General features: G+C 47.9%; 1 protein-coding gene and 1 long non-coding RNA gene across 3 annotated transcripts in view; both read right to left on the bottom strand.

The window, feature by feature from the left end:
* Positions 1-1,276: 1,276 nt before the first annotated feature.
* LOC309487307 lies at positions 1,277-4,727 on the bottom strand. 2 transcript variants are annotated; one of them, XR_014201823.1, is made up of 8 exons: positions 4,218-4,727; positions 4,025-4,136; positions 3,432-3,945; positions 2,665-2,873; positions 2,310-2,536; positions 1,941-2,075; positions 1,733-1,813; positions 1,277-1,564 (listed from the first exon to the last, which is right to left on the bottom strand). It is a non-coding gene; the product is annotated as an uncharacterized lncRNA (long non-coding RNA). The 2 variants fall into 2 exon arrangements; XR_014201822.1 differs by having other exon boundaries at positions 2,310-2,873.
* A 6,631-nt stretch (positions 4,728-11,358) lies between these two features.
* Positions 11,359-11,485, bottom strand: part of slc30a6 (solute carrier family 30 member 6) — a 26,647-nt gene continuing 26,520 nt past the window's right edge. Inside the window, exon 15 of the mRNA XM_082154743.1 lies at positions 11,359-11,485. This exon is cut by the window's right edge and continues 445 nt beyond it. Coding sequence (XP_082010869.1) covers positions 11,478-11,485 — 8 coding nt within the window. The 3' untranslated portion in view covers positions 11,359-11,477.

The following is an 11,485-nucleotide window of genomic DNA, read 5'->3' as shown; positions in this document are numbered from 1 at the left end:
CTGTTTAGTTCGGTCAGAGCGTTACATAGTGGTGGCCCGTACGGGGACCGTACTGTTTCATTGTGATATATTGTTTTCTGGTATGTCCATAATTATGGAGGGAGCTACAAATGTGAATGATGAGAGAATTATTCAGAATGTAAATGATGATGACACCCATACTCTGACTGTAAATACAGATAACCCTGATGATAATGTGCCGGGATCTAGAAGGGGTTCGAATGAGACACAAGTTGCAGATTTCACTGCAGGTCCATTCGTAACTAGACGTAATCCTCCCGGGGAACTAACATCTATGCTCAGTTCATTGTATATTTCCGATGATGAGGGAAAATCTGATGATGATGATGAAAGCTGTGGGTTGAATGGAAATGTTGTTCAAACAATGCAAACTGAGATTGACAAACTTAAAGTGGATTTATTGGACCTTAGTGCTAAAGTACAGACAAATGAACATGATTTTAAACAGTCCGTTGAAAGTGCACTTAATCGTGAGACAAGTTTCCGGGAGGCAGTGGACACTGGTTTGGCAGATTTAGAAGATAATTTCCACCGTTCCATAGAAAAGTTGGAGAGAGCGGTTGCTGATTGTTTCCTGAGAAGAGATGCAAGATGGGAGACTCAAATGAAAAAGCTGCGATTCACCAGTAGTCCTTCTCTTTCTAGATTACAGCCTTACACTCCAGCTACCTCCGTAACATCGGGTCATGATTATAGAACTTCCATGTCGGCATCTAGAGTCAAATATCCTCCTTCTAAGACAAGCGATGCTACGTATGATATAACTCCTGTAAGGTCTGTTCCAACTATTGTGCCTACCCCTCCAGTTGTTCCCAATATCTCATCCTTCTGCGGTCGGCCTCCGATTCGGTTGGAGTTTCCTTCTTTTGGTGAGTCCTGTGAGACTGCTGATGTGCTCAACTTCATCGAACAGTGCAAGAACTATCTCGACATCAGGCCCCTCCCCAGTGTGGAACTGGTCGGCACCCTGAGCACGGTTCTGAAAGGACCTGCGCTGAGCTGGTGGAAAGCAGAGAGGAGTAAGGTGACAGATTGGCAGTCTTTCAAAGAGGCATTTATGGATGCCTTTTTACCAGATGATTATCTTGCCGAAGTGGAAGATAAGCTAAGGTCTCTGGTGCAGCAGCCACGTCAACGCCTAAGAGATTTTGCCTACTATTACCGAGCCCTCTGTCTTAAGTGGAAGCCTGATATGTCTGAGGAAGAGACGGTGAGCCGCATTCTCAACAATACCAACCCCAGGGTTGCAGGCTGTTTAAGGGGAACAGTGAAAACAGTGGAACAACTGGTTAAAGTGGGTTCAATGGTGGAAAAAGACTGCATGGGAGCTAAGGATTACTGGCAGAAGGTGGATAGTCAGAATGGGAGAGAAAAGACCCACAAGAGACCAAATGAACATAATACCTCTAAAAACCTGGCTGGATTATCGATTGCACAACCGCATCCTATAAGTTCCCTTCTGGTAGTGCCGGTAACGATAAGGGGCCAAGAGGTGAAGGCTGTACTGGATACAGGGAGCACGTACACCCTGATGCAAGAAAATCTGTGGAAACAGTTAGGGGGTGAAATGAATGCTGATCACCTAGTCCCCCTTCAACGGTTCATTATGGCAGACAGGAAGGTACATCAAGCTTTCAATAAGAAAACCATCTGTTACAACTGGCATGAGAAAGTATGTGGGGTGGATACATATATCATGAAGGATGCTCACCTGGCGTTTCCCTTGATCGCTGGCTTGGATTTCCTCAGAGCCACTGAAGCTATCGTGGATGTAGGCCAAGGTAGATACGGGCTGAAAGTGGGCAAAGGTTATATGTATCACTCTTTTATACCGGCTACCATAAATCCTGGAGTGGCTACGCTTCCGGTAGGGGAAAGAGGACACACTTCTGCTACAGTGAGTCTTTATTACGCCTTACCTTCAACATGGCAGCCATCTCTCGCTTCGCCAGTTGCTGAAGTTACTCCCAACTGGGACTCTGACAACCAGGAAGAGTTGCGGAAGCTGATCGAGACCTGGCCTCATACCACTTCCAAGCTGCTCGGGAAAACATCTGTAGAACAACACAAGATCCTCTTATGTGATGAAATGCCTGTGAAATCAAGGGCTTACAGAGTTTCTCCATTCAAGAAAAAAATAATAGACGAGCAAGTCGAACAAATGCTATGTGATAACATCATCGAACCCTCTTTCTCTCCATGGGCATCACCCGTAGTCCTGGTCCCCAAAGCGGATGGGACTTACATGTTCTGTATTGACTATAGGAAGCTTAATAGTAAAACCTTACCTGACGCATATCCAATGCCACTCATCCATGACATACTGGAATCCATGGAAGGCGCCTCCTGGTTCAGTACATTGGACTTGCGGTCAGGATATTGGCAAGTGGAAATGGAGGAGGCTAGTAAGAGTAAAACTGCCTTTATCACTACCCAGGGGCTCTACCAATTCCGCTCTATGCCGTATGGTCTCAGGAATGCCGCAGCCACGTTCCAGAGGCTGATGGAGAAGATCCTAGCGGAATTGAGGGGGAAGATTTGCTTTGTATATATTGACGACATTATAATTTATTCCCGGACATTAAAAGAACATGTACAACACCTGAACACCATTATACACCGACTTAACCAGGCTTCACTTACTCTCAACATGAAGAAGTGTCACTTCTTTAAACGTCAACTAAAATTCCTGGGACACATGGTGTCGGAGAGAGGAGTAGAAGTGGATCCGGAAAAGACCCAGGCGGTGGCTGATTATCCTCCTCCTAAAGACCTTAAAGCACTCCAACGCTTCTTAGGATTGGCGGGTTGGTACCACAAGTTCATTCCTCACTTTGCGGACATCACTGCTCCTTTAAACCATTTAAAGAAGAAAGGGGTAAAATGGGAATGGACGCCTGAGTGCCAAATCAGTCTGGAGACTATCAAGCTGAGATTGCAAGATCCACCCGTCTTAGTGCAACCGGACCTCAGTCAACCCTTTCAGGTACACACCGATGCCAGTGACGTGGGACTAGGGGCTATTATCTCCCAACTTACTCCAGAGGGGGAAAGGGTAATAGCCTATGCATCTAGGACCTTGAGAGGACCAGAGTTAAACTATTCTACATCTGAAAAAGAGTGTCTAGCAGTGGTCTGGCCGGTGGAAAAATGGAGACATTATCTGGAAGGAAGGCCTTTTGACATTTATAGTGATCATGCTGCATTAACGTGGGCGTTTAATTGCCCCAAAACCTCTTCACGGTTAACCCGGTGGACACTGAGACTGCAACAGTTCACTTTCCAGGTACATCATCGTAGAGGATGTCTCAATCTAGGGCCAGATGCCTTGTCTAGAGCTTACGAGCCGTTGGAAAAAGACAGTGTGCCTTGTATGACCATAACTACACCCAAATGTGCTTCAGACATACCTCACACGCTAGGAGAAATCTCGCAGGCCCAAAGTCGAGACAATGCCATTGCTCTCCTGCGGGGATCCCACCAAACCCATAAGGCTCAAGATCAACGGATCACCTTCGAAGAACATCAGGGGGTGGTATATCGGTGGATACCTGTCAAGAATACGGGAGAGAGATTCCAGTTGGTAGTGCCTCAGGAGATGATAGCAGGTTTTTTGCATTACTTCCATGATATCCCATTAGGAGGACATCTGGGCCGTCTAAAAACCTTGTTGCGGCTATTGGAAGTAGCATGGTGGTCATCTGTCCGTAAAGACGTATGGCAATACGTCAAGGGTTGTGAGATCTGTCAAAAATACAAACATGACAATACAAAACCTAGCGGATTCCTACAGCATACCCAAGTTCATGAACCGGGACACACATTAGGTATGGATTTCATGGGTCCGTTTCCTCTGAGTAAAAAACAAAACACATACCTTCTGGTGATTGTCGACTATTTCACAAAGTGGGTAGAGCTGTTCCCCTTGCGAGATAGCAAGACACAGAAAATAGTTAAAATTCTAAGAGAGGAAATCTTCACCAGATGGGGAGTGCCGAAATACCTGGTGTCGGACCGGGGAGCACAATTCACATCCAATGTGCTATCTGAACTATGCAGGTCTTGGGGAAGCATCCAGAAACTCACCACCAGCTATCATCCGCAAACCAACCTGACTGAAATTTTTAACAGGACTGTAAAAACCATGATTGCGTCCTATGTAGGACAATATCATCAGACGTGGGATCAGTGGTTACCGGAGCTAAGGTTCGCCATCAATACAGCTCACCAAGAGACCACCGGTAGAGCTCCGGCTGAGTTAATGTTGGGTCGTCAGCTTCATGGACCTCTGGAGAGGTTGATCCTTAGACCTGCCACGCCTGACCAAACTTCATATACTCTAGTCGAACGTCAAAACAACATGGCAGAGGAGGTCAAATTCAGAGTAGGGGTACAACAATCCAGACAAGCTAGATATTATAATGCCCGACGGAAGGATGCGCAATTCAAGCCGGGTGATCTAGTCTGGATTAAGACTCACCCTCTCTCATCGGCCTCCAGTAGATTTTCTGCCAAGCTAGCGCCCAAGTGGGAGGGTCCAGCTGAAGTAATAAAAAGAATGGGTCCAATAAATTACACTGTGAGTTGGGGCATTCCACTTAAAACAGACAATGTAAATGTGGTGAACTTAAAACGCTGGTACGGACGTTCTCCGCCTATGCCGAAGGGGGGGGGGTATCTATGTAGCGTGGCCACATAAAGGGAAGTTATAAATAAGGTTAGTACCACATAACTAAATATATTGTGGCACTTTATGTATTACCTTGTCGGCTTTCCTTTGTACGCTGTATGCCTCTTCTTTTGTGTGTTGGGAACCTCATTATTGTTCACGCGAGATCTGAGCGTGACGTTTCGTCACGTGTGGTCCTGTCATGTAAACAGGAAATGACTAGGAGTTTGGCCATATAAGGAACCGGTATGCCGGTCGTCGGGAGAAGCATCTTCTCATTCACAAACCTGACGGTGTGTATGTGGATTATCCCGTAGTTGACTGTCCTGGAAGCGCAGAGTCGCCGATCCTCCTGGGAGTATTTCAGTGGGCTCGCTGCCAGGATTACTTTGTTCAGAGGACTTAGGACAGTTTTCGACTTCATTGATCACGCTCTCGGACTTGACATTGTTACCGGTGAGGCTGATCCTAACATTGTATATACACGCTGGACTATATGACTTTCCGCACGCACTCACACACATCCACACATTCTCAACTGGTTGTATATAGAGGTGTTGTATAAGGTATGATTGTATAGTCAAGTCAAGTCAAGTCAAGTTTATTTGTATAGCGCTTTTCACAATACAGATTGTATCAAAGCAGCTTCACAGTATTAAATTAAAATAATACAACAAAGTTTGTTTCAAGAGGAATTTGTATAGGTGGTTATTTATTCTGTGAAGTTGTAAATACACAGAGGATGTTGGCTAAACATATCTCTTTGTGTTATTTGTGATCTCTTGCAAATTAGTTATTGATATACGGAACAGACAACGGGAACAGGCGATCCTAATTATTTTGTAAACTCGGCTGTTTAGTTCGGTCAGAGCGTTACAAGGTTACGTCCTATTATAGATCTAACTGGCGCATCAGGTTCTTCTGTGGTCCCAGGGCAAATTTCTCTCAGTCAGAGCTATGTTTATCCCTGGGGACGAAAATGTGGGAGCAGACATCCTGTCGAGGCAGGGGCTAAGGCCCAGGGAATGGAGACTCCACCCCGAGACGGTGGAGTTAATATCCCGGCAGAGTAAGAGTCATTCTCCACCCTAGACCTGCCAGCAGCCATGTCACCCTGTAGCCCAAGACTGGTTGCCCACTGAAGCTAAGCAGTGTTGAGCCTGGTTAGTACCTGGATGGGAGACCTCCTGGGGAAAAACAGGTTGCTGCTGGAAGAGGTGTTAGTGAGGCCAGCAGGGGGCGCTCACCCTGTGGTCTGTGTGGGTCCTAACGCCCCAGTGTAGTGACGGGGACACTATACTGTCAGAGAGCACCGTCCTTCGGATGAGACGTAAAACCGAGGTCCTGACTCTCTGTGGTCATTAAAAATCCCATGGCACTTCTCGTAAAGAGTAGGAGTGTAACCCCGGTGGCCTGGCCACATTCCACCCATTGGCCCTTACCAATCATGGCCTCCTAATAATCCCCTTCCATTGAATTGGCTCCATCACTCCCTCTCCTCTCTCCACCTATAGCTGGTGTGTGGTGAGCGCACTGGCACCGTTGTACTGTGGCTGCCGTCGCATCATCCAAGTGGATGCTGCATACTGGTGGTGTTGAGGAGAGATCCCCTGATATGATTGTAAAGCGCTTTGGGTGTACAGTAGTACATATGAAAGCGCTATATAAATGCCTCATTCATTCATTCATTCATTCATAAGGTGCCAACAAATGTGGCACAGTCTGTAATTCTTCAGGCATTTCATCCTCCACCGCATGTGTCCGATGAGCAAGCAAAGCTATATCTTTTATGCCCGGTCCGAGCCCTTGAGGCCTATGTTCAGAGAACCTCGGGCTGGAGGAAGTCGGATCAGTTACTTGTGTGTTTTGGGTCACTTAAGAAGGGTTCCCCTGCCTCTAAGCAAACTATCAGCAGATGGATTGTAGAAGCTATTTCTTCGGCTTATGAGGCGCGCAGCTTGCCTTCGCCTCTTCTAATAAGAGCCCACTCAACCAGAGGAGTGGCTTCCTCTAAAGTTTTGTTAGCGGGTGTTTCCCTTCAAGAGGTCTGTGATGCCGCAGGCTGGGCCTCCCCACACACCTTCATAAGACATTACAGTATAGATCTGCCCTCTACACCGGGCTCACAAGTGCTCTCGTCTTGAGTGTGCCAGATTGCTTCACACCAGGGTGTATATCTCTCAGTGTGGCGCAGTGGGCATTTCGTTCCCCAATGTGTCGATTCTCGACGCAGCATCTCGTTCCCTTCTCAGGGAACAAAGGTTACAGTCGTAACCCGAGACGTTTCCTCTACAAGCTCATTCGTCTCCGGTCGGGTTCACTGATGTTCAGTGGGTCACTGGTGCACAAGACGAACTCTAAACAGAATGATGATGAAAAGAAAACATCAAACTCTTAAACCGCGTTCACACTGACAGTGATTACATCATCTCTGTACAGTTCAAGCTGTGTTTCCATCCACCTTTTTATATGCACAATTTGGGATATCACATTAAAAATCCTTTTTTTTTTTTTTTTTTTTTTTTTTACCTTCACCCCCCCTCTTCGGAGGACAACTTTATTTTATTTTGATTTTTTGTAAAGGCGATATATTTTTTTAAGTACATACACAATATTTTAAGTACAGACACAGACTGGTAACGGGCTTGTGCTGCCTGCAGATTACTGGGCTGGGACACAGACTGGTAACGGGCTTGTGCTGACTGCAGACTGCTGGGCTGGTCCACAGACTGGTAACGGCTTGTGCTGATTGCAGGCCGCTGATCTGGGACACAGACTGAGAACTGGTTTGTGCTGACTGCAGGCCACTGGGCTGGTCCACAGACTGGTAACAGGCTTGTGCTGGCTGCAGACTGCTGGGCTGGGACACAGACTGGTAACGAGATTGTGCTGACTGCAGACTGCTAGGCTAAGACCCAGACTGGTAACGGGCTTGTGCTGACTGCAAACTGCTGGGCTGGGACACAGACTGGTAACGAGATTGTGCTGACTGCAGGCCGCTGATCTGGGACACAGACAAGGAGCTAGTTTGCACTGACGACAGGCCACTGGGCTGGTCCACAGACTGGTAGCGGGCTTGTGCTGACTGCACACTGCTGGGCTGGGACACAGACTGGTAACGGGCTTATGCTAATTGCAGACTGCTTGGCCAGGACGCAGATTGGTAACGGGCTTGTGCTGACAGCCGGCCACTGGGCTGGTCCACAGACTGTGAACTGGCTTGGGCTGATAGCAGGCTACCTGACAGTTCAACAGATTGTGAACTGACTTGGGCTGGTTGTTAGATGCCAGACTGGTCCACATATGTTTGTAGTTGGATGCCAGACTGTGAGCTGGCTTGGACTGATTGTTGGATGCCAGACTGGTCCACAGACTGTAAGCTGGCTTGGGCTGGTTGTTGGATGCCAGACTGGTCCACAGACTGTGAGCTGGCTTGGGTTGGTTGTTAGATGCCAGACTGGTCCACAGACTGTGAGCTGGCTTGGGCGAGGTGTTGGATACGAGATTGATCCATAGATTGTAAGCTAGCTTAGGCTGACAGCATGCTACCTGATAGTTCAACAAACTGTGAGCTGGCTTGGGCTGGTTATTAAATACCAGACTGGTCCACAGACTGTGAGCTGGCTTGGGCTGGTTGTTGGATGCCAGACTGTGAGCTGGCTTGGGCTGGTTGTTGGATGCCAGACTGGTCCACAGACTGTGAGCTGGCTTGGGTGGGTTATTGGATGCCAGACTGGTCCACAGACTGTGAGCTGGCTTGGGTGGGTTGTTGGATGCCAGACTGGTCCACAGACTATGATCTGGCTTGGGCGGGTTGTTGGATGCCAGACTGGTCCACAGACTATGATCTGGCTTGGGCGGGTTGTTGGATGCCAGAATGGTCCGTAAAACAGTCCACAGACTGGTAACGAGATTGTGCTGACTGCAGACCACTGGGCTGGTCCACAGACTGGTAACGGACTTGTGCTGACTGCAGACTGCTGGGCTGAGACACAGACTGGTAACGGGATTAGGCTGACTGCAGGCCGCTGAGCTGGGACACAGACTGGTAACGGGATTGTGCTGACTGCAGGCCACTGATTTGGGACACAGACTGAGAGCTAGTTTGTGCTGACTGCAGGCCACTGGGCTGGTCCAAAGACTGGTAACAGGCTTGTGCTGACTGCAGACTGCTGGGCTGGGACACAGACTGGTAACGAGATTAGGTTGACTGCAGGCCGCTGAGCTGAGACACAGACTGAGAACTGGTTTGCGCTGACTGCAGGCCAGTGGGCTGGTCTACAGACTGGTAACAGGCTTGTGCTAACTGCAGACTGCTAGGTCGGAACACAGACTGGTAACGGACTTGTGCTGACTGCAGACTGCGGTGCTGAGACACAGACTGGTAACGGGCTTGTGCTGACTGCAGACTGCTGGGTCGGAGCACAGACTGGTAACGGGATTGTGCTGACTGCAGGCCGCTGATCTGGAACACAGACTGAGAGCTGGTTTATGCTACCTGCAGGCCACTGATCTGGTCCACAGACTTATAACGGGCTTGTGCTGACTGCAGACTGCGAGGCTGGGACACAGACTGGTAACGGTATTTTGCTGACTGCAGGCCGCTGATCTGAGATACAGACTGAGAGCTGGTTTGTGCTGACTGCAGGCCACTGGGCTGGTCCACAGACTGGTAACGAGATTGTGCTGACTGCAGGCCGTTGAACTGGGACATAAACTGAGAGCTGGTTTGTGCTGACTGCAGACCACTGGGCTGATCCACAGACTGGTAACGGGCTTGTATTGACTGCAGACTGCTGGGCTGGGACACAGACTGGTAACGGGATTGGGCTGACTGCAGGCCGCTGAGCTGGGACACAGACTGGTAACGGGCTTGTGCTGACTGCAGGCCACTGGGCTGGTCCACAGACTGGTAACAAGATTGTGCTGACTGCAGACTGCTAGGTCGGAACACAGACTGGTAACGGACTTGTGCTGACTGCAGACTGCGGTGCTGAGACACAGACTGGTAACGGGCTTGTGCTGACTGCAGACTGCTGGGTCGGAGCACAGACTGGTAACGGGATTGTGCTGACTGCAGGCCGCTGATCTGGAACACAGACTGAGAGCTGGTTTATGCTACCTGCAGGCCACTGATCTGGTCCACAGACTTATAACGGGCTTGTGCTGACTGCAGACTGCGAGGCTGGGACACAGACTGGTAACGGTATTTTGCTGACTGCAGGCCGCTGATCTGAGATACAGACTGAGAGCTGGTTTGTGCTGACTGCAGGCCACTGGGCTGGTCCACAGACTGGTAACGTGATTGTGCTGACTGCAGGCCGCTGATCTGGGACACAGACTGAGAGCTAGTTTGTGCTGACTGCAGGCCACTGGGCTGGTCCACAGACTGGAAACGGGCTTGTATTGACTGCAGACTGCTGGGCTGGGACACAGACTGGTAACGGGATTGGGCTGACTGCAGGCCGCTGAGCTGGGACACAGACTGGTAACGGGCTTGTGCTGACTGCAGGCCACTGGGCTGGTCCACAGACTGGTAACAAGATTGTGCTGACTGCAGGCCGCTGGCCGCTGATCTGGGACACAGACTGAGAGCTGGTTTGAGCTGACTGCAGGCCACTGGTCTGGTCCATCACCAACCGGGAGCGAGTTGGCATGTCTGACTATTTTTTTTTTATATAGTCAGACATGCACATAAACTCCATGAAAACATTAAATCCCTCAACAAAACCTCATGTGACTTTTCCTCAGCGTCAGCTGTGATTGGATAACTGGAGTATCCAGTGGACCAATGGCATCGCAGCATCTCTAATGTTGGTTCTAAGTGTGTGATCAGAATGATTTGGTTTAATTCCCTCCAGAAGCGTCTCACACACGAGTGTGTTCCCGAACACCAACATCCGAACGCCAGAGAACATGACAGCGTTTACTGTGTTTCGTCTGACACTCGAGACACACTCGCTTATAGTGAGCAGGAGTTATTGACGTGTTAGAGCAATACACCGGGTTTGTACAGAGACTGTAAAATGAAATTCCAGAACTATCAAGGACTTTAAGCACAATTTTTTCAGTTTTCAAGGACTACAATCTGAGATCTCATTTATCAAACAATATCTTTATTATCTTTCAAATACTAAAAAATTTAAATAGATAAAGGAAAATAAGCGAATAAAACAAATTGGTAGAAATAAAAGTGCAGCACAAGCAATGACTGCGGTAACACAGGATACTACGACAAAGATATCGCTTTCCTCTTTCACACCGATTTATTTCTCATGAATATATGATGGACCTGAAAAATGAAAGCTGTAATATATACTTGGATATTTATATGAGCAATATCACACTCATATCCATGAGAAATGCCTCAATATCTATATCAGACGGACTACAGCTTTAATTTTGCGTGAAAAGATTGTTTTATAGATAAAATGAAACCCTAATTTTACATATCTTGTTAAAAAGGGTTTTTCCAGGACTTGAATATCAGAAAATCGAATTGAAGCACCTCGTACGAACCCTGGATAAAGACACGAGGCGTTTCCCCAGGAAGTGATGATCTTCTTCTCTTGAACACATGGGAAACACTGCAACTTTCACAACTTTGGATGGAAACATCGCTTGTGTGAATGAATGGCCTTTCATAATGAAGACACCGGGAAAAAGAAGATGTCTGATAGCAGTTTAATACAAATAAACAATACAGATAAAACATCCATTGTGAATAAAACCGTAGCTATTGGTCCCATAACAATAAATACTCAGGGTTTTGATGGGTGTGACGAGCTCAGGGTC

The sequence above is a fragment of the Leuciscus leuciscus genome (genome assembly GCF_965113295.1).
Source record: "Leuciscus leuciscus genome assembly, chromosome: 22".
Classification (NCBI taxonomy): Eukaryota; Metazoa; Chordata; class Actinopteri; order Cypriniformes; family Leuciscidae; genus Leuciscus; species Leuciscus leuciscus.
Note: the sequence above shows the minus strand (reverse complement) of the source record. Positions and strands in the feature narration are given on the sequence as shown.